The sequence below is a fragment of the Leuciscus leuciscus genome, assembly GCF_965113295.1.
Source record: "Leuciscus leuciscus genome assembly, chromosome: 10".
Lineage (NCBI taxonomy): Eukaryota > Metazoa > Chordata > Actinopteri > Cypriniformes > Leuciscidae > Leuciscus > Leuciscus leuciscus.
Window position 1 is genome coordinate 13,288,244 of NC_138734.1, and position 23,877 is coordinate 13,312,120.

Genomic DNA, 23,877 nt, shown 5'->3' on the forward strand with positions numbered 1-23,877 from the left:
TGGCCACTGTAACTGATTGTGTTCCATTACAAATTCTAGATATTCCTAGATGTTTTTATCGCCACATAATTGTGTTGTCAGCCTTGACTCTGGAAAAGCACTTAAAGGATTAGTTCACCTCAAAATGAAAATTTCCTGATAATTTACTCACCCCAATGCCATCCAAGATGTTCATGTTTTTCTTTCTTCAGTGGAAAAGAAATTAAGTTTTTTGAGGAAAATATTTCAGGATTTTTCTCCACACAATGGACTTCAACGGTAACCAAATTGTTGAAGTCCAAATCAATGCAGTTTCAAAGGGCTTTGAAGTGCTTCAAAGTGATCTGCACAATCCCAGCTGAGGAATAGGGTCTTATCTAGCGAGACGATTGGTCATTTTCTAAATAAAAAAAAAATGTATATACTTTTTAACCACAATTGTTCCTCTTGTGCTGGTCTGTGACGCGCCAGGCATTACGTAATCAGGTTGGAAAGGTCACGCTGGACGTAGGCGGAAGTACCGCCCCATTGTTTACAAAGTGAACATGCGAAGACTAATACAAAAGCCCTTTAACAAAAAAGGTAAAACAATGATGTCGGACGATTTTGAAGTTGGAGGAGAAAATGAGATGGAGTTTTTCACCCTACCCTACCTTTTTGAACCGGAGTACACAGATGAAGACCTTAGGAAGATGGAGGAGACCGCTACGTCCAGCGTGACCTTTCCAACGTGATTACGTAATGCCTGGCACGTCGCAGACCAGCACAAGACGAACAATTGTGGTTAAAAAGTATATACATTTTTATTTTATTTAGAAAATGACCGATCGTTTCGCTAGATAAGACCCTATTCCTCAGCTGGGATCGTGCAGAGCCCTTTAAAGCACTTCAAAGCCCTTTGAAACTGCATTGATTTGGACTTCAACAATTTGGTTACCGTTGAAGTCCATTGTGTGGAGAAAAATCCTGAAATGTTTTCCTCAAAAAACTTAATTTCTTTTCCACTGAAGAAAGAAAGACATGAACATCTTGGATGGCATTGGGGTGAGGAAATTTTCAGGAAATTTTCATTTTGAGGTGAACTAATCCTTTAACTCGCCTTCGTCAACTGCAAAGCCACAATCCCTTGATCCATACCTGAAAGTTAAATTTCTGTGTAAATGTATTTAGCATACACGTTTATACAATGTGATTTTTGTAGTAGTGTATTTTAAACAAGCTTATTAAATTACTGTTATAAAATGAAATTTGTGTAGATTTTTGATTTGCTGACCTGTGTGGTAGATGATACAATTCATTTGGTACCCCTCCAGGGCACATTGCAAGTCTAGAGGGCCTAATCCTGTGCTTATTCCAAAGTTCTACACATTCATCCAAGTCCGCCTGCAGATCATTTTGGAAGCAGAACTGTAGCAGGAACTGGTGTCCGTTGCTGCCATTGAAGTGTCCTTCATTTCTGAGGTCCCCAAAGAGTTCTATCCAGAACTGAGCCCTAGAACACAAAAAGTCCAGACACATCAAATTTGTTCTTAAATCATTTTGCGTGTTATTGTGATAGATTTATTTTTAATTAAAATGTTACAATGTACTAGTTGCAATAGTGTAACTAAGGCATCACTTTACTGAGATTTTGTCAATGCTCAAGAATATGAAACAAACACAAACCTTGCTTTCGTAAAGCTGGACCACCAAGATTCAATGCGTTAATTGCTCATTAATGTACCATACATGTGACTTCTTGAGCCAGCATAGTAGTCTCTGTGGTGATGACGGAGATTGCACTGTATTGCTGCCATTGTCCCATTTTCTGTTCCACAGTCCGTTCGTAGTCTCATGGGTGCCAAGGCGTTGTACACAGGACGTATAGTTATGTGCAATAACAGCAGGGTCATTGTTAGTATGCCCACAAGTAAGCCAGAGGACACGTCTAGAAAAACCATCAATGCATCCGGATATGCCGAAACCAAATGGCTTTAGTTTATCGTAGCCATCAACATGCCAAAGATAGTTCGGTCCCATGGAGTGATAGGTACGCCTAATGAATCTACGACGTGTCCTCTGTTCTGTCCCTTGTGGGTTGAGTTCTTGCAGCAACCGCATAATGTAATCATGTTTAACACGCAACTTGTGTTTCTGCAGAAGTACTAACCACATTGTCTGGTAGCCGAACAACTGTCCTGGTCCACGCAGCTCTGCTCTTATAGCATTCCTTACATCATTTATCGGCGAATAGTTCTTTCTTCTGAACATACCTGCATCCTTCAGGTGTGTTTTTAAAGAGCGCAAGCTCATTTTAATGTCGTGGTATGTCGCCAGCATGTCCACAGTCACGGCATATGAATGTCCTTCTTCAAAGAAACGTTTAATGTGTTCCATTTTTGCATTTAGCAAAACAAAGTTGATCACAAATTTCTTGATTGACAGGTGTCTCGTCCAATCAGCGATAAGTAGGCTATGCCATTCTCAAAATATGCCTACCTTTTCTGTTTTGTATGAATTGTCATTGTGTTTTCTGAATTGTCGTTGTGTTTTCTGAATTGTTATTTTGTTTTCTGAATTGTTATTTTGTTTTTAGACTTGCCATTGTGTTTATAATTTGTTGTTTTGTTTTTGGATTTGTTATTTTGTTTTTGTAATTGTGATTTGTTTTGAACCTCTCGGCCACCGTACAAAAGGTACGTTTAAAGGTACCATTAATCCTAGAGGTAATTGTTGATAACAGTTCAGTAAAGTCCTCAGCAAAGGCTGGAGAGTATTTTGGAGGCCTGCAACTAATGATAAGTAAAATGCGTGGAGCACCTTTTAACACAATACCCAGATATTCGAAAGATGGGTAATTCCCAAATGATATTTGCTTACATTGATAGACATCTTTAAAAAGAACAGATACACCCCCACCTCTTCTACCTGCTCTGCAGACACTCATAAAAGTAAAGTTAGGAGGGGATGTTTCATTGAGGATTGTTGCACTACAGCTGTCTTCTAGCCATGTATCATTTAGAAACATAAAATCTAGGTTGTTTGTGGTTATTAAGTCATTGACTAGAAGTTATTTATTTTTAAATAAATCACTGAGCGGATGTTTAAAAGTGCTAACTTAACAGTCTTACTTTTTTTGTCCCCACAGCAATCTTAGTTTGACGTGTCATAGGCACCAGATTAGTTGGGTTTGCTGTACGGCTATTGAAGGCCTTAGACTTTCTATCATATAATAGAACAGCAAAAGAGAAAGATACAGGCACACTGGGTTCCAGCTTGTTTTGTAAACATTTGAGAAAGTTACTGTTATCATAGCGGGGACCCAACACATATCACTGAGAGCAGATATCAGTTGTTTTTGGTTCACCTCGAGCAGATGGGGGAGGGTGTGGGCCCTGGCGTTGTGGCAGAGGCTGAACAGCTCTCACAGGAGGAGGGGGAGGGCGAGCTGGGCCCGCAGGCTTTGGTGTCTGGGGGGCCTGACGTTTTTTGCTTGATATCTGGGGGCTCGCAGCAAAAGAGTGGGATAGTTTAGTTCCAGCATACACCAGCTCTTCCATTTTCTCTGAGAAGCACAGAAGTGGAGATGCTGGAGAGAGGGATAACATGTCTGGTGAGAGGGGCTGTTGCCCTGGTGTTATTGGAGGCTGTAATATGCTGTCCTGGCTTCCCTGGCTGTTTTCCAGGATGTCGTCCTTGGGTGCTGAATCTTGGAGCAGTTCTAATATCTCACAGTCTGTCTGTGGTGATCTCTGTGGGCAGGGCTCAACTGAGATTGTGTCCGCGAGCAGAGGTTGTTGTGGCTGCATGGTGTTATCATTGTCCTTTAAATGTCCATCTAGTTTGGACTTGCCGCTTGCTAGCAACTGTTGTGTTTAAAGAGCTAAAACTCTGTGTTTAAAGAGCTAATAAAATATTTCGATTCAGATCAGTATTTCATGTTTAATTATTTACTTATGCGGCAAGTAGCTGTGTAATGCGGCAAGTTGATGTGTAACACTAAATATAGAACATTGAGAATTTAGAATGGAATTCCATGTATCAGGTCAGTGTGTATGCACAATATTCACAATACTTTTAAGAGTATCTTAGACTGTGTGTGAGATGAAACAGTAGGCGATAAAACTGAGCATACTGGGGCACGGTTTGTTTGCTAGAGTGGGCCAAGCTCATAATAAGGACTAAGTAGGACTAAGATTCAAGTACTATCATCATTCAACTAGCATCATTCTGCACCCTTTGTGTCCTTTACTAGTCTGACCCTCTCATTGTAATCCTGATTTGATCCTCTTTTTCTTTTCTTTAAAGAAGGCCATCTCAATTTGACAGGTTCCAGATAATTTCATCAATTTTATTTTCATTGTTTGTCTTCTTAATAAAGAGATTTATTTAAATTTTAAACCCACATCTCTCTAACTGTTTGTACTAACATGAGTGACCTTTTAGTGTTAGTTTTCACCTATAAACACTAATAATGTTAGTATTCCCTCCTCTCATAAACCATCTCCCAGAACATGGGATTTTAATTTTTTATTTAAAAATTTTTAAAATTACATTTTTGATCATCAAACAGTCAATCTGCTGATGCTCTGGCAATGACTTTAATTGTCTATTGTTTGTTTAAATGTATATTGTGACAGTCATTATTTCTTCTTATTTTTGCCTTTTTTGCCACCTTTAGACTTGGATTTGGTTGCTTTCTTTGGTGAACCCAGTCCTCTGCGTACGAGAGTCCCCCGCCACCAGGCTTGGATCTGAAAAGAGATACATGAAACAAAAGATAATTAAGTATATTAGGGATTAGACATACCTATGTTTTAAAATTGTCTTACCCATATTGCAAATGTGTGGACGATTCTGTTTTTGCCTAGCACCAAAAGTGAGTATGCAACTATTGTAGCTAAGTTTTTTTTTTTCTTTATTATTATTATCATTATTATTATTATTAGTAGTAGTAGTTTTCTGATTGAAGTATAAATGCTTTTTGAAATGTTCAAAGCATTGTTGTGTAACATGCCAACAGCTTAATGAGCTGACATGAAATTTAATATATATATATACCACAAAAGGATTGGACTGAATTCAGAATAAAATAAATAAATAAATAAAGCCTTAAAAATGAGCTGCTCAAAAATGAACGAGCTGCTGTTAAAAATAGGAAATAATAACAAAAGAAAAATACTTTACTGATGTAAGGAAATAATTAGCACAATAAGACAAAAAAAAAAAAAAAGACAAAAGATTTCATTAGTCAAAAGGCTTGTTTACACCATGAACGATAACTATGATAATCATAACCATTAAGTTTAAAAAATAATTCTAACTCTAAGAGAATAATATATATATATATATATATATATATATATATATATATATATATATATATCTTTTTTTTTTTTTTTCATTTTTTATTACTTTTTTTTTTTTTTTTACCAGTTTGTAAACTAGGAAAACAATGAAAGCCAATCAAAATCCTTCCATACTTTAAAGTGTGTGCTGCAATTATGTGTTATGGTTAGGTTTTGTTATTTTGACTTTTATTTTGAAATTCTGGATGATCCAAAGATCCACGTCCCACCCTAGTCCCCATCCTCGAATTCTCTTCTTCTCTGCTGGTCCTGTCCGGCTGTTTAGATGTTCCGATTTCACCCGGAGTCCTTCCTCAACTACACGCCCAATCTCCTAGCTACTGTGCCCAGTCAGTCCTGCCCGACTCCCTGGTCTTGACCCTCCTGGAACTGCTGTCTACACTGGTGTCGCTCCTCGGCTCCACCCTCTCCACAAGCTCTCTAGCCCTCCGACTCTGCCTCAAGCTTCCCGATCCACAGCTCGGCATGGTGATGCGGATTCCTCGGCTTCACCTCGGGCTTTCAGGCCCATGAATCCACATTAGCCTGTCAGCACATCAGCTCCACCCCGGTTCTGCTTTTCCTCGGCTCCAACATGGTTGCCGGGCCTCCAACTGCACCTCAGCCTTCCACCCCTTCCGCCTGGGTCTCTATGTCTTCCAGCTTAGCCTCCATCAGTAGGTTCCCAGGATCTACCTGGAACATCCATCAGTGCTCCATTTCACCATGGAATCACTCTCTGCCAGCTAATCCAGGGTGCTATCTGTCGCACTTCTGCCCCCTCCCTCCCTCTACTGTTGGACTACTAAGTTACGGCACAAGGACGCACCTTCTGGGAAGGGTGGAGTATTGTTACATATGGAGTACTGTTATAATGTTATAAATGTACATGTATACTCCCTGTTTTGTTTGGTTTCCTGTTATTATCATTATTTATGTGTAGATTGTGTTTAATTGGTCTCCTGAGTAATCTCCGTGTTCATTAAAGATTCCTTGTCTTTATTTTACCTGTGTCAAGCATGTTTTGGATGGTGCTACAACTACACGAGTGTGGCATTATGTAATTAGAACATAACTGAATAGTTTATTAATTGTCCAATGAGGTGGATGCTAATATGGTTATCAAAATAGTTATCGGTAGAGTTTTTGTTCTTGGTGTGAACAGGCCTTAACACAAGTTTTGAGACTAGACAAATAATAAAATGTATGCCTAATATGACTAATTATGCCTAATTATTGTTAAATACTTTTTTTTCCTTTTTTTATGCTGTTAAAATTTACAGCTCTCAAAACTAAGTTTAATTTTGACATAAAGCACCACAAAATATTTTTTTTATCAGTTAATTTTCAGATCAATTACTGCATTCTGGAAAATTATTTATTTAAATAAAAATTATTGAACTTTTAAAATTCTACCTATACATTCTCTCTCTCTCTCGCTCTCTCTCTCTCTCTCTCTCTCTCTCACACACACACACACACACACGCACTGTCACTTTTATGTTCTGTTAAAGCTGCCGTCGGCAAAAATTTTTTGATCATATTCAGTGAAATGAACACTATAATCCGACAGAACAACATAAATAAGATGGTTTTAGAAAAAAAACCGAGCTTCTAACTCCACCTGGAGCGTGTTATTTGTTTTGCAAAAATCCACCGCTCCCGGATCATCGGGTCCAATCAGCGCAGGGGGGTGTGAGATCTGACTGTCAATCACAGGTCGTGCACACGCCACAGATCCCCCCCTCACTCGCGCACGTTAATATCACATGCACACGCCACGCCTGAAGTTCGCCTGGAGATTGCATGAAGCGTGATGGCGGAGAGAAAATCTACTAACAAGCTTCCAATTCCTCGGTTATTGCTATATATGGATAGATTAGCCAGGGCAGCCTACCTCCGAGTCCATGGTGTTGATAGATGCTGAAGAGACGGACGCGTTCACAGAAAATCAGGTACACACGCACAGTGACGCACTGACGAGCACGACCTCGATGGGAGGGTGCTCGCTGGTAGTGGGGAGGGGCATGAGAGTTGTAAACATTCAAAATTTTGGCTAATCGACCCAATCTGCCAGACTTGCCGACTGCAGCTTTAAGTTCATTTGCATGGTCTTTTCATGATCTTTTCAATCATCATTGGGCTGATGATTTATTGATGTACATAAATCATATGCTAGAATGCTATTCATAGACTACAGTTCAGCTTTTAATTCAATGGTCCCAACAAAGCTCATCCACAAACTGAAATGTCTTGGACTTGATGCCATTTGTAAATGGATTTTTTATTTTCTGACTTGTCGACCACAAAGGGTCAAAATGAATGGTTGCATTTCTGATGAGCTGCATGTTAGCACTGGTTCACCGCAGGGGTGTATTTTGAGCCCCCTCCTGTTCACATTGTACACTCATGACCTTGTAGCATCTCATGATAAAATCAAATATGCCGATGAAACAACTATCATTGGGCTGATTAGTTCAAATGATGAATCTCATTATCGCGAGGAGGTGGAGAATGTTGTTCAATGGAGTAAAGAAAATAACTTGCTTTTGAACATTTCAAAAACGTGTGAACTTGTTATTGATTTTTGTCACAATAGGAATCAGTTGCCTATTACTATCCATGATTTTGATGTAAATGTAAATTCTTGGGTGTGACTCTTTCTCACGACTTGAATTGGAGCTCTAATACGACTAACATTGCTAAGAATGCGAGACAGCGCCTCTTCTTTTTACGTAGGCTTCGAGAGTTTACTCAAAATACTAATGGCGCTTTTCCACTACACAGTACCAGCTCGCCTCGGCTCGGCTCAACTCGACTCGACTCGGCTCTGTTTGGTTTTCCACTGTGTAAAAGTTGTACCTGTACCTGCTTCCAGGTACTTTTTTTCGTACCACCTCCGGCGAGGTTCTAAGCGAGCTGAGGCGATACTAAAATGTGACGTGAAAACACGGCAGACTGCTGATTGGTCAGAGAGAATCGTCACTATTCACTGCGTCATCATTGCATGCGTCAGACGGAGTATCCTGAATAAAAAACAGCAAAAACAAAAACAAAAACATCCAAAAACAGCATACACTCGATTTCCTCCATTGTCCTGTGTGTGTGGGTAGCGGGTGTGTGTCGCGTAGAAGATTAAGTCACGGCAGCTTCCTGCGGCGTCGCTATGACGACCAGGTACTATTGTGGAGGTACTATCTGCAATGGAAAACGGAGCGAAAAGCGAGCCGAGTCGAGTCGAGTCGAGTCGAGTCGAGTTGAGCTGGTACTGGTAATGGAAAAGCGCCATAAGATTATTTTGAACTTTTACTATTGTGTAATTGAGAGTGTCCTAACCAGTTGTATTACTGTGTGGTTTGGTAATCTCACTCTGAAAGAGAAGAAGGCTTTGAATAAAGTGGTCCGCTCAGCCAGCAGGACCATTGGCTGCACTTTGCCGTTCCTGGAGGCCACATATAAAGCTAGACTCTTGAACCGAGCTTTACAACTTGCTAATGATGCCTCAGGCCATCCTGCAGGGGCCTTTTTTGAAATGCTTCCCATTATCGCTCTGTCAAATGTTCTACTGATCGCCATTTAAACAGTTTCTTTCCCCAAGCTGTGATCACTTTAGACAAAGCACTTTAAACCAGGCATTTTACATTTTTGTATAGACTTTTAATGTACAGCATTTTACTTTTAAGTTGTTATGTGGCACTTGCTTGTCTGTTTATTATGTTGTGTCATTTTATGTGTTGACACTGCACTTTGAGCCAATTGCGTACAGAGTCAATTGAACTATGCCTGTTGATCACGCCTCTTGTGCAGTATGTGGCATAATGAGCTGAAAGCCCATTTGTCCGCATTCTAAGTTAGGTGACGTCATTAACCTGCGCGTGTATTCAGGCTCCTTGCGCGTCTTCTGTGAATGCTCGCCTGTTTGCCTCATGCTGTACGCTGCTGTGACCGCTCCCAGCGCGTTATTTTGGGAACTCTCGCCTGCTTGCTTAATGCTGCACGCTGTACGCTGCTGTGACCGCTACTAGCGTGTCTTTTGTGAACTCTGGCCTGTTTGCTTCTTGCTGCACGCGGCTGTGACCGTTCCGGGCGGACAACAATTTCCCATTGCGTTTTATTACAAATGTTGTTTTGGCTTCATTCGGATGGCTGTTGTGCGGGCGTCTGTGGACTTCAGGTGCGGGTATGACAGGTTTTAATTTATTGTTTTTGCCTTATTAAAGTGTAGCAACTGGTTAAGTGGCAACTCTCCTGCATTTGTTTTGTTAGTTTGTGATTTGGTGTGTGAATGACGATTGTATTAAACTATTGAGGGGATGCCCTTTCGGGGGCCTGGCCTCGCAGCTACGGTAGGTCACTATTTAATTTCTCATTTTACAATTTATATGTGTTGTCTTAATTATTTGTGTGACTTTCAGGAGAACTACAGTTCGTGTAGTGTCACCGCTGTTTTGTCATAGGCCATTTTGATACTGCTGTGATACAATGTTTTGATACTGCTGTGCTTTGTTACATCTTCATATTTTCTGCTTACACACACTTCCTCAGTGGGTATTTTGCCCATATTAAGATCTCAAATTATCGTTTTCTTTCATTTTGATATCTTGTTTTGCAGAAGGAGTAATTTGTGGTTCTCTTACGAGAGTACTCTCGTGTTGCGTAAGCTAGCTTACGCTACGGGAAAAACCCTTTTCTCGAGAATACTGAAGCCAAAAAATTATCCTTAATTTTTGCATTAGTTTAAAACGCATTGCTGCATAAGCAGACCTAGGCAGAGCGGCTCGCGCGCCTATTGGTTGCTCAGCAGCAACTGCTGCAACCTATCCAGGACCTGCTCGTGACGAAGCACCAATGAGGGCGCGGGCGCCCGTGCGCGTCACGTCCCGCCAGAATGGGCGTGGCTACAGGCTATAAAAGCAGGCCCGTGAGGTTGTTCTCTGATTTTTCAACTCTTCAGCGAAGTGGACACTCACCTCGCTGTTCTCCGGAGAAGCTGCGCCGTCGAAGAGCCTTCAGCGGGACGAGCTTCAAGCCGGCCATCTCGCCGCTTCCTCTGCCGTTCCTGCTGCGCTATCCGGCGCCGAATATCCTTTTTCATTACAGCGTGTTACGTTACACACGCTTGCATCTAAAAGAGCGAGGCGTTGTTGCAAATGCCTCTTTTCAAAAAGTGCGGCTCCTGCCGAGCCGATCTCAGCGACGGGGACCGCCACATCCTGTGCGTTTCCTGCCTGGGACAGACACACGCGGACCACGCGCTTTCCCTGGGCGGCTGCCCGGAATGTGAAGTGATGTCTATGGCGACCCTGCGGGCTCGCCTAGCATCTTTCAGCGTGGATCCCGCTTCTCCGCTTCTCTCTTCTGGGCCGCGCCGTAAAAAGCGCCGTTCACAGAGAACACCGGAGGCATCTGCCGCGAGCGCTTGCATGCCGGATCTCTCCCCGTGTGCATCGCTCTCTGCATCCCCCACCTCTATCACGGCCGGCCAGCCGCCCGCTGTGGATATCGAGTCGGGGGGAGATGACGCAGAAGGGGACAGCTGCTCTATCCCGGCTTCTGACTGCGAAGGCTGGTCGGGCTCCATTCCGGACCCCGCCCCTTCTCTTCAGGAATCGAGCGGTGTGCGGTCTACGTTCGACGCAGAGCTTCTTCGCCTGCTTACCAAGGCCGTGGAGGACCTCGGCCTCGATTGGTCGCTTCCTGACGAGCCTGCACCCAGCAGGCTGGACGGTTGCTTTCTGCCAGGCCGCCGCTCGACGCCTCACACGAGGCCTGCCCCCTTTCTTCCGGAGCTCCACGAGGAGCTCACTAAGAGCTGGAAGGCGCCATTTTCTGCCAGGCTGCGTTCTACTGTCTCTTCGACGCTCTCTCTAGTAGACGGCGCGAAAGACAAGGGCTACCTCTGCATTCCTCCGGTCGAGGAACCGGTAGCCACGCACCTCTGCCCGCCTTCCGACAGATGGCAGTCTCATCCTTCACTGCCTTCCAAAGCCTGCAGGACTACTTCGGCTTTGATCGGTCGCGCCTACACCGCCGCCGGTCAAGCCGCGTCCGCACTTCACACGATGGCCGTGCTTCAGGTGTATCAGGCCGACCTTCTCCGTAAAATGGACGAGGCGGGCCCGAACCCTGAGAATTTTAATGACCTCAGGAGCGCGACCGACTTAGCGCTACGAGCCACTAAGTCCGCTGCTCAGGCCATCGGGAGGAATATGGCGTCTCTCACTGTCACCGAGAGACACTTGTGGTTAACGCTGTCCGACATGAAGGAGTCCGACAGAGCCACTTTCCTCGATGCGCCCGTGGCGCCATCCGGTCTCTTCGGCCCGGCTGTCAAGGGGTTTTCGGAACGGTACTCCGAGGTTCAGAAAACCTCCCAGGCTATGCGGCATTTCTTGCCGAAGCGCTCCAGTTCCGCTACGGGTCGCTCTAAACAGCCGCCCAACCGGAAATCAGCGCCACAGCCTCCCCCGCCGTCAGCCTCACAGCGCCGTCAGCCGAGGGATTCCCAGCGCTCACGCTCTTCCAGCCGCCACAGACCGCCTCCCCCTCGGGGACCCCGGTCCAAGATTGTGCTGAAGGCAGAGCCCTCAAAGTCTTCCTGACCGCGTTAGGAAGACGAAGATGGGCGAGTCCCGCTGCGGCCGGACCGCCATCAAAATCAGCGCGCCTCGCTCTCACAGTTCCCTCAGCAGAGGTGACTGGAGATGTGTATTTCACAGCCAACGAGCCCGTTACACAACACGCTCGCCTGTACCCAAAGGCCATTTTACGGCCGCCCAAATAAATCACAGAAAGAGCATTCTGTCTGTTTATCCGGCTCACGCCGATGGTGTAATAAATGTAGGTCATGTGCCCACTCCACAGTGTTCGCGCCTACATACAAACACGGCCGACTCAGTGACTCACACTCATTCACGGCCCATATCCATAAACTCGGCTCACGCCGTGTGTGTTTTGAATGTGGGAAAGGTGCCCGCTGTACAGCGCTCATCCCTACACACAAACACGGGCTGCTCTGTGATAAGCACTCATTCAGAGCCCCCGTCAATAAACACAAAACGTGTCCCGTGTGCAAATCACCCTCTACCAGACACGAGCTGTGTTATGTGTGCGAAGCGCGCGCGCCTCCATGAGCGCGCGCTCTCTCTCAGGCGCTGTGAGATATGTGCCACACACACACACACACAGCGACAACAGCCCGCGCGTTATTCTCCCTCTAGCTTTTCACATAAAGGCATGGAGGGAGCTGCCGGGCGTGTCAGAATGGGTACTGAACACGGTAGAACGAGGCTATTCACTACAGTTCGCTCGCAGACCCCCTCGCTTTCGAGCCAGGGTCGAAACCACGGTGAACAACGAAGTAGCACACCTACTTCGCGCCGAGATTGCGAAACTGTTAGAGAAACGAGCCGTAGAAGCCGTCCCTCACACACTGAGCGAGGCAGGTTTTTACAGCAGATATTTCCTCGTTCCAAAGAAGGATGGCGGTCTCAGACCCATCCTAGATCTCAGACGGCTGAACAGAGCCCTTATGCAGAGATCGTTCAAAATGCTCACGACCAGTCAGATTCTCGCGCAAATTCGCCCGAGGGACTGGTTTATCTCTGTGGATCTGAAAGACGCATATTTTCAGATTCAAATAGCGCCCCATCACAGGCCTTTCTTGCGATTCGCCTTCGAGGGGCTGAGCTATCAGTACACCGTCCTGCCGTTCGGTCTGTCCTTAGCACCCCGTACATTCACGAAGTGCATGGATGCAGCGCTCGCTCCCCTGAGACAACGGGGGATGCGAATACTGAACTATCTGGACGACTGGCTTATTCTAGCCCAGTCAGAGTCAGAGTTAATAGCGCACAGGGCTCTATTACTCGACCATTTACGGGATTTGGGTCTCCAAATCAACTGGACCAAGAGTTTACTGTCTCCCAGCCAGAGAATCTCTTTTCTGGGAACAGACTTAGACTCTGTGTCAATGACAGTGCGGCTGACGTCACAGCGCGCGCTGCAGATTCAGCGCTCAGCTGCAGCTTTCAGGACCGGCAGCATTTTTCCTCTCAAACGTTTTCAGAGGATGCTGGGTCTTATGGCTTCGGCCTCGGCAGTGCTTCAGCTGGGCTTGCTTTTCATGCGCCCGCTGCAGCACTGGCTGAAGACGCGGGTCCCGCTGCGAGCATGGTCCGCTGGCCGCGTTCGCCTCAGGGTAACTCAGAACTGTGTCACAGCACTGAATCCCTGGAAGGCGGCAGACTGGTATCAGTCAGGAGTGGATCTGGGCATGGCTTCGAGACGAAAAGTAATCTCGACAGACGCATCCAACTCAGGTTGGGGCGCCCTCTACGAGGGCAGACCAGTGTTTGGTCTGTGGGCAGCCTCAGAAAGGCGCCTACACATAAACTGTCTGGAGATGAAAGCGGTCGAAAATGCCTTGAGATACTTTCTCCCCCTCCTCAAAGGCCACAACGTTTTGGTCCGCACGGACAACATGTCAGTGGTGTCATACATCAACCGCCAGGGCGGTCTCAGGTCACGGAGCCTTCACAAGCTGGCGGAACGCCTCCTCTTGTGGGCCCATCACAACCTGCGCTCACTGAGAGCATCACATGTCCCGGGCTCCCAAAATGTGGGCCCAGACATGCTGTCCAGGGACAACGTTCCCCCCGGGGAATGGTCCCTGCACCCTCAGATAGCCCAGTTACTATGGGACATCTTCGGCAGAGCGGAGGTCGACCTCTTTGCGTCGACGGAGAACGCGCACTGCCCAGTATTCTTCACGAAACAGAGAGATGCGCTGGCCCACGACTGGCCCAGCCGTCCGCTCTATGCGTTTCCCCCGATCGCGATGTTACCACAGGTAATCAAGCGCATCAGGGAGAGCAAATGCTCTGTGGTCCTCGTGGCGCCGCTCTGGAGGAATCAAGTGTGGTTCTCAGAGCTGATGCAACTGACGAGCACGACCCCGTGGCCGATTCCGGTGAGGAAAGATCTCCTCTCCCAGGCCAGGGGCGCGATCTGGCACCCGCGCCCCGACTTATGGGCCCTGCATGCATGGGCCATCAACGGGTACCCGCTGACCTCCCAGCGGCAGTGTTGAACACAATTACTCAGGCTAGAGCACCCTCTACGAGAAGGCTCTACGCCTCTAAATGGTCAGTGTTTTCCGGCTGGTGCTTGGCCCGAAACTTAGACCCACAGCGCTGTAGCGTTGCAGAGGTTCTCTCCTTTCTGCAAGAGCTTTTGGACGAGGGCAGGTCCCCCTCCACGCTCAAAGTGTATGTGGCGGCCATTGCGGCGTTTACAAAACCTTTGCATGGCCAGTCACTGGGTAGAGACGACCTCATTGTTAGGTTCCTAAGAGGAGCTAGGAGGTTAAATCCTCCTCAGCCCCCTCTGGTTCCAGCCTGGGACCTCTCCTTGGTCCTGGAAGCCATGAAGGGCGAACCCTTTGAACCCCTCCAGTCCGTGGATTTGCGGTATCTTTCACTGAAGACCGCTTTTCTCATGGCTCTCGCTTCAGTTAAGCGAGTGGGTGACCTTCACGCGCTCTCTGTGAGTGCTTCGTGCTTGGAGTTTGGGCCTAATGACTCTAAAGTCATCCTTAAACCGAGGCACGGTTATGTCCCCAAAGTGCTTTCCACTCCGTTCAGATCACAGATCATTTCACTGTCAGCTCTTCCGAGATCTGAGGGTGAGGACGATGTGAATTTTCTCTGCCCCGTCAGGGCGCTGAGAATATATGTCGAACGGTCTGATGCTTTCAGGCAGTCAGAGCAGCTCTTCGTTTCGTTCGGTGGCCGCACTAAGGGCTTAGCCACATCGAAACAGAGCCTGTCCAGATGGATAGTTGACGCTATCGCTATGGCTTATAGGTCTAAGAACCTTCATTGCCCTCTGGGCGTCAGAGCGCACTCCACCAGAGGCATGGCCTCGTCGTGGGCGTGGTCTCGCGGGGTCTCGCTCCATGATATTTGTACGTCGGCGGGCTGGGCCTCTCCGTCTACATTTATCAGGTTTTATAACCTGGAGGTGCCTGCCCTACAGGCTAAACTGTTGTCAGTCTAACATACTAGCTCTGTTCGCTCTCGCTGCAGATCGACACAAACTGTGTGTGGTTTGTGTTATACACAGGCTCCAGATCGACAGACCAGGTCTTCCTGTCTGTGATCTTTTTTCACCTGTCCTTCGGGTTCAGGTGGCTGACAGGCAGTGTTATCATTATTAGTTCAGCCCACGGATGTACCTGGCTGTTCTATTGTATTAAGCACCCATTCCCACACTCTGGAATGGTTATCTCTCCCTGGGCCCAACCCTCATCGGCCCAGATATTACCACTTACGTTTGTCCCCGGGCACATGCCCTTGGGAACGTGCATGTGGACCTTCTCTAGCACGCACGGCGTTTTACATTGGGTTCCCGTAGCGTAAGCTAGCTTACGCAACACGAGAGTACTCTCGTAAGAGAACGCTCTCGGTTACTAACGTAACCTCGGTTCTCTCTAGATGAGGGAACGAGTGTTGCGTAACCCTGCCGTGCTTGTGCTACTTCTGGTTCGCTTCAGATTGAAAAACCAGAGAACAACCTCACGGGCCTGCTTTTATAGCCTGTAGCCACGCCCATTCTGGCGGGACGTGGCACGCACGGGCGCCCGCGCCCTCATTGGTGCTTCGTCACGAGCAGGTCCTGGATAGGTTGCAGCAGTTGCTGCTGAGCAACCAATAGGCGCGCGAGCCGCTCTGCCTAGGTCTGCTTATGCAGCAATGCGTTTTAAACTAATGCAAAAATTAAGGATAATTTTTTGGCTTCAGTATTCTCGAGAAAATGGTTTTTCCCGTAGCGTAAGCTAGCTTACGCAACACTCGTTCCCTCATCTAGAGAGAACCGAGGTTACGTTAGTAACCGAGAGCGTTTCATTTTGTGGGTTTTCTTTCTTTTGTATAATTTTCCATGTCTTAAATTGTCTGGTAAATATAATATTGGTGAATTGATTTATTTTGTATATTGTTTATTCATTTGAAGTGTGTTGATTTATGTGTAAAACATAATACCTTTTTTTCTTGTTTGTTGATTTTGGTAAAAAGATTGTTGAATTTGTTTACTTTAATTGTTTTCTTTATTTGATTGGGCCTATTAAGGTTGAACGTCAAGGCCTGTAGGTGGATGAGTATTTGCCATCCACCTGTTAGCTTGTATAACCTTTTTATTAATCTTTTCTTTTCTGAGTGGTATGTGTGTGGTGTGGAGAGTGTTCTTTTTCAAGAGCTGCGGCCTTTTTGGCTTAGGAAATTGATCGTTTCCCTCCTATCTTTGGTGGTGGTGTCTACAACGTGTGCCGTGACTGATCATTTCACTGGGGCTCTTTGTGCTGTGAGAGTGAGTGTGTAGTGTGTGTGAGGGGAACACGCATATCTCTTGCAAGGCCGCAGCTTCCTTTTTGTGAACATTGTATTTGACTGTTTGAGGCTTGTCCCTTTTTCTGTGTATGTTTTTTTATTATAATAAACTTTTTTTTGTAATTTTGTATAAATACCCGTGTCTCCATACTTTTCTGTCTTTAGTGGGGAACCTGTGCGCGGATAATATTCTCTGGGTGAAATTCCCAGGGTGGCGTAGTCTAAACTAAACCATATAACATATATAGTGTCCTTTGTCCCTGTGGTTGCCACAAGTAGAAAATACAGAGCAGACTCCCCAGACCAATGTTCAATCTTAAAAGATTGAGCTTGGTCTGGTGATAGCCAGACTATGTTTAAACCTCAATTCAAATTAAACTCAAATTCAGGGAATAAATTGGAATTCTCATTTAAATTCTAAATGATACTCAAAATTGCACAAAATTGACTCCACAAACAATTTAATGAAGTTGCTGAAAAAAAACACCAAACACAGAGTATCAGTTCCATTAAGCCCCGAAAATACCAGATTTGGTAACAGCATTATCTGCTTCAAAAGTAATGACTTAATAAAATGATACATCTTCTCATAGCCATTATCCTTTTACCTCCTAGAATGAAGCTATACGTTACCTTAGTTGCTGCATCTCTCTCCTTCTGCTCTTTCTCCAGCTGTGTACGCAAATATTTCTTCTCCATCCTGTCCTCAGTGATAACCTCTTCCATGTCTCTGCACTGAGAAAGTTTTTTGCAGCTTATTGATACTGATTCTCTCAAAAGGAATTTTAAAAGGAATGCAAATCAGGTTACAGTTAACATGTAACGCAAATGCTTTTCATATAAAAACCTTTTTGGACAGCTCTTGAATTCGTGCCTGGCTGTTGTTTCTTTTATTCTTTAGAGCAGTGATCTCTTGCTCCTTCTCCTTCATGTCTTTTTCATACCGCTGGATCCAAAACTGGAACTTTTCCCCTAAGTTCTTTTAGGCACAAACAGTTCAGTGACAGCAATTAATCCTGGTGTATTTGCATCAGAATAGGCTTAATTAAAGTGCTTACAAACAGAACTCCAAGCATAACCAACAAGACAATTTAGTCAGCCAGCTTCATTACCAAAGTTTCAGTGGTGAGCAGCATGGAAATTCTTTCTTAGAGTTAGAATTCTCAACTCCTCTCCGTGGCCTCATGGGACAGTACAGTGTTTATCAGATGTGCACTTCAGAATCTCACTGGAAGTCAAGTTATATAGTAGGTGATCTGGGTACTTGTAGCCTACTGTATTATGAGTATTATGAATAAGAATGTACTACTCATCTCACATTCTGTTTTTCACCTACTATAAAGTAGGGACGTATACACATTCGGACACAGGGATAGTTCAAAATAAAATTCGCAAACAGCATAGTAAAGTCGTCTGGTTGGAACATCAACTCTCGAACTGTGGTTAGAAGCATAGTTACTCATTATCAGGAGCACAACTAGATGTACCGCATCGCGGTACAAAATATGACCGCCGCTCAGGCCTGCACTGGCTTTCCACAAAAATAAATGACGTGGAGTAATTTGGCTGTATTGCGTGTTTATGTATATACCTAAAAAAAGTAATAGTATGTGCATGTCTGTCTGTGTGTGTGTGTGTGTGTGTGTGTGTGTGTGTGTGTGTGTGTGTGTGTGTGTGTGTGTGTGTGTGTGTGTGTGTGTGTGTGTATGTGTGTGTATTTGTGTATGTGTGTGTCTGTGTGTGTGTGTGTCTGTGCGTGTATGTATGTGTGCGTACATGTGTGCGCGTGTGTGTTTGTGTGTGTGTGTGTCTGTGCATGTGGATTTGTATGTGTGTGTATGGGTGTGTGTCTGTGCGTGTGGATGTCAGTGTGTGTGCATGCTTGCGTTTGTTTGTATTCCTGCATGTGTGTGTGTGACAGTATCATCCTAAACCAGCAACCCTTCGCTCAACAGCACCATCTACAGGCCAATGAGTGTACAGTCACTAAATGTGCACATAAATGAATTTATTTTATACCCCCCCCATGGATGAAATTCTACAAAACTTAGCAGAGGATACCCCCAGAGGTTGTCAAGTTAATCATACACATGATCCCCCCGGGGACCAAACGAAATTTTTCCGTAGAAGTCTAGTGGGGCTACATGCCCACCAAATTTCATGTTCCCCGGTGTTTCGGTGTCCCTGGTATCGTTGACGAAAAATTTACGGGGGCCCCAGCGCAGGGGGGGGAAGTGGCCCCCGGGGACCAAACGAAATTTTTCCGTAAAAGTCTAGTAGACCAACATACCATAAAAATTTCTTCATCCTCGGTGCCACGGTTCAGGTAGTTATTTAGGAAAAACTGCATTTTTGGGGGTTTGGGGGGGCCCAGCGCGGGGGGGGGGAGTGGCCACCGGGGACCAAACGAATTTTTTTCGTAGAAGTGTAGTGGGGCTACATGCCCACCAAATTTCATGTTCCCCGGTGCTTCGGTGTCCCTGGTATCGTTGACGAAAAATTTACGGGGGCCCCAGCGCGGGGAGGGGGGAGTGGCCCCCGGGGACCAAACGAAATTTTTCCGTAAAAGTCTAGTAGACGAACATACCATAAAAATTTCTTCATCCTCGGTGCCACGGTTCAGGTAGTTATTTAGGAAAAACTGCATTTTTTTGGGTTTGGGGGGGCCCAGCGCGGGGGGGGAGTGGCCCCCGGGGACCAAACGAAATTTTTCCGTAGAAGTCTAGTGGGGCTACATGCCCACCAAATTTCATGTTCCCCGGTGCTTCGGTGTCCCTGGTATCGTTGACGAAAAATTTACGGGGGCCCCAGCGCGGGGGGGGAAGTGGCCCCGGGGACCAAACGAAATTTTTCCGTAAAAGTCTAGTAGACCAACATACCATAAAAATGTCTTCATCCTCGGTGCCACGGTTCAGGTAGTTATTTAGGAAAAACGGCATTTTTTGGGGTTTGGGGGGGCCCAGCGCGGGGGGGGGAGTGGCCCCCGGGGACCAAACGAAATTTTTCCTTAGAAGTCTAGTGGGGCTACATGCCCACCAAATTTCATGTTCCCTGGTGTTTCGGTGTCCCTGGTATGGTTGACGAAAAATTTACGGGGGCCCCAGCGCGGGGGGGGGGGAAGTGGCCCCCGGGGACCAAATGAAATTTTTCCGTAAAAGTCTAGTAGACCAACATACCACAAAAATGTCTTCATCCTCGGTGCCACGGTTCAGGTAGTTATTTAGGAAAAACTGAATTTTTTTGGGTTTGGGGGGGCCCAGCGCGGGGGGGGAGTGGCCCCCGAGGACCAAACGAAATTTTTCCTTAGAAGTCTAGTGGGGCTACATGCCCACCAAATTTCATGTTCCCCGGTGTTTCGGTGTCCCTGGTATCGTTGACGAAAAATTTACGGGGGCCCCAGCGCGGGGGGGGAAGTGGCCCCCGCGGACCAAACGAAATTTTTCCGTAAAAGTCTAGTAGACCAACATACCATAAAAATTTCTTCATCCTCGGTGCCACGGTTCAGGTAGTTATTTAGGAAAAACTGCATTTTTTTGGGTTTGGGGGGGCCCAGCGCGGGGGGGGAGTGGCCCCCGGGGACCAAACGAAATTTTTCCTTAGAAGTCTAGTGGGGCTACATGCCCACCAAATTTCATGTTCCCCGGTGTTTCGGTGTCCCTGGTATCGTTGACGAAAAATTTAAGGGGGCCCCAGCGCGGGGGGGGAAGTGGCCCCCGGGGACCAAACTAAATTTTTTCGTAAAAGTCTAGTAGACCAACATACGATAAAAATGTCTTCATCCTCGGTGCCACGGTTCAGGTAGTTATTTAGGAAAAACTGCATTTTTTTGGGTTTGGGGGGGCCCAGCGCGGGGGGGGAGTGGCCCCCGGGGACCAAACGAAATTTTTCCTTAGAAGTCTAGTGGGGCTACATGCCCACCAAATTTCATGTTCCCCGGTGTTTCGGTGTCCCTGGTATCGTTGACGAAAAATTTAAGGGGGCCCCAGCGCGGGGGGGGGGAAGTGGCCCCCAGGGACCAAACTAAATTTTTCCGTAAAAGTCTAGTAGACCAACATACCATAAAAATTTCTTCATCCTCGGTGCCACGGTTCAGGTAGTTATTTAGGAAAAACTGCATTTTTGGGGGTTTGGGGGGGCCCAGCGCGGGGGGGGAGTGGCCCCCGGGGACCAAACGAAATTTTTCCTTAGAAGTCTAGTGGGGCTACATGCCCACCAAATTTCATGTTCCCCGGTGCTTCGGTGTCCCTGGTATCGTTGACGAAAAATTCAGTAAGGTGACGAAAAAAAAAAAAAAAAAAAACTTTGACAATCCCTATATGACCGGCTAGCTACGCTAGCGGCGGTCATAATAACAAGGGGAAGGTTAGGATGATTTCAGGGGGCCTTATCAGAGAGGGCAAATGGAACAAAAATAGACATGAATTGCCATCTTGAATTAAATAACATAAGTTATTATTCCATCACATGTGCATGACGTCATTAACAGCAGTCCTATAATGTTGAACCAACATAGTTCAAATGACACTATTACTAAGACTGCATTTACACTGCTGGTCTTGATGCCCAATTCCAATTTGTTGACTATTTTGAATTTGTTTGATGACCAGCTTACATCTTCTTTTAAAAGTGAAAAGTGATCTGCATTTACACTATATACTTGGTGAAACAATCCAAGGTAGACATACTGATCCAGAAAAAGGAAGTAAAAATGGCGCGATTTGCAATGGATGCGGAGGAAATTACAATACAAGCTTTTGCTTTCCACACCATCTTTAAAAATCATCAATACATTGAGTTGAGCCTTCGTCCTCCATTGCGCCATTGAAAAGATTAATGTGATCGCAGTTGGTGTCCACCTGAGTTGACGTTATTTGCCATCATCGCTTTTTCAATTATATATGACTCGCATTGACGGGAATATCCTGAAGATCTTGATTTGGCTTGCAGCTAAACTCTGGAGGACAGTGGCCCTCCAGGAGCAAGACTTGACACCCTACTCTATACCAATTGGGGTACAATCAGAAGTGCACATCCCTGCAAGTACAAATCTAGTTTGTTTTACAAAGCTTTATGAATTACGTTACATAAAATTAAGTTGTATTTCACTTACTGCATGTTGTCTTTTTAGGAAGCTCTCCATCTCCATGTGAACATTCTTTTCCTCCTCGGTTTTCTCTTGCACCATCTGAGAGTGCAACCAAAGGTGGAAGTTGTAAATCAAAATATGATGGTATGTGGGTTTTTCAGTATGTTTGGGTATCAGAATTATTGGAATTGGAATTATAAACTTGTTAATTGGAAAGTGAATTTAAAAAGTCCTGACTTCTGTCCCTTGACCGTATTGATGTAAAAATGACCAAAATGGCAGTGGCAGTTAAAATAAAAATAAAAACGCCATTGTTCCTGAATGGACTTATAAATTGTTAATTAAATGTTGGCTTGTCTGAAAGTTTAAAAAGTAACACAAAATGATGCAACATAGAGGTTGCAGAACAAGTTGTCAAACACACACCCGAACTTCATCTTCCAGTTCTTTCTCCTTGTGACTGTTGAGTCTCAGCCCTTGGCAGACTAGCTGTTCGGCATAGCTCTTCACAAATTTCTCTTGTCGGTTTGTCCTCACTCTCATGTTCTGTGCCTGCACCCTCAGGTAGTCCAACAACTCCTCAAGCCTCTGGGAAGAAAATAGTTTTTTTCAGCCAAACTGAAAGCCACATGTGTATTTGTCCAACATTTTAGACCAAAGTTCAAAAGTAAAGATGACGCAGTACTTTTGTGTATCAGCTTTTGTCAACAATTAGGATTCCTTGCATTGTGACATTAGCTATGTTTCCATCCAAAGATTGTGAATTTAACTAATGTGCAAAATTGGAATATTGCATGAAACATTTGCTTTCTGATAAACTGGCACTAAATATCATTACCTAGTTATGGCATGAAACTCTAGATGGTGCAGGCTGATAGGTCCAACTCATTTGGTAGCGATCACATCATTATCTACATAGCAAAGCTGATTGGTTGTTGTTGCATCAGCGGCCAATGAGCTGCGGCTCAACATTCAAACAAATACCGATAGTGTTGCTGTTAGCAGTCTGCAGCGTGCTTTCAGAACGCATCTAGAATCAACATCTAAGATAAATGATTGATGTTTTATTCCACATCTCTGTGCATATTGTGTGGTCCAGTTATTAATTCCTAAATGGAGCCATCTTTACAAGTTTTAAACTAGCTTTATGTTAGAATTTTTTTAAACTAGTGTCATGTTAACATTTGCACGAGTGAATCACTGAAGCATATAGCAGTTTATTGTATGCAGCAGCAGTATTGCTGACATACTATTGTATGTCATCGCTGTTTTATATGGGTTAGCATGGATATGAAAACAGTTAAAGTGATATAAGCATTTGCGCTTAAAACAGCGTTCATAGATTTAGCTGCAAAAGTTTATTGACAACGCATTCATTTATTTCCAAGAGCAATGTTTTTATTAGCTATGCTAAATTTGTGTGGTTGATTCAGATGCTTGAGTCATGCTAAAACAACAATCAATACAGTTAAACTAAGCCTCTGTTTATAGTCTTGTGGAGTGATTTACTAAGCATAAGTTGGAGCGTTACGCATTTGTTTCTATGAAGCAGCAATTGGTCTATTGTTTGTTTCTCTGTGAGTATACGCTATCTAAGCTATGGATGAGGAGGTTAAAGAAAAATAAGCAAAAAAAAAAAGACGTTATTTTATTTCAAGGGTAATGTTTTCATTAGCTAGGCTTAACATGTTGATGCAGCGTCAGAACAAGATTATGTCATACATTATCACTCCAATTGGCTTTTCATTTATCAAATAAGACCATGAGGGTTTTGTAATCATTATCAAATGACTTATTGATGATACTTGCTCAGGTGGTTGCTGGGTTCCTATCTCTATCAGCTTGTCCATCTTTATATCTATTGTTCACAAGAACACATAGCATGCATTTATATAATGTTAAGCAGGTCGGCAATGCAGCCAAGACACACATAGCGTTAAAGGACAAGTTCGGTGTTTTACACTTAAAGCCCTGTTTACAGATCGTATCTGATGAAATAGAACGGTTAAGATTAAAATTTGGACACATGCTCCTGTCCCGAGAATTTTAGGTTTATTTAGCTTTTGTGGACCTATTTTGCCAAACGCGTCACACCCGT

The 23,877-nt window shown here is 45.0% G+C and overlaps 1 protein-coding gene across 5 annotated transcripts in view; it reads right to left on the reverse strand.

The window, feature by feature from the left end:
• Positions 1-321: 321 nt before the first annotated feature.
• drc9 (dynein regulatory complex subunit 9) overlaps positions 322-23,877 on the reverse strand; it is a 40,300-nt gene continuing 16,744 nt past the window's right edge. For 2 of the 5 annotated variants that reach the window (XM_082183064.1, XM_082183062.1), the window contains 5 exons: positions 22,206-22,367; positions 21,804-21,878; positions 17,541-17,672; positions 17,327-17,428; positions 322-4,712 (listed from right to left, as the gene is read on the reverse strand). In XM_082183064.1, the coding sequence (XP_082039190.1) occupies positions 4,602-4,712; positions 17,327-17,428; positions 17,541-17,672; positions 21,804-21,878; positions 22,206-22,367 (582 nt within the window). In that variant the 3' untranslated portion in view covers positions 322-4,601. The remainder of the gene's footprint in view (positions 4,713-17,326; positions 17,429-17,540; positions 17,673-21,803; positions 21,879-22,205; positions 22,368-23,877) is intronic. The other 3 variants (XR_014209447.1, XR_014209448.1, XM_082183063.1) reach the window with 3 other exon arrangements.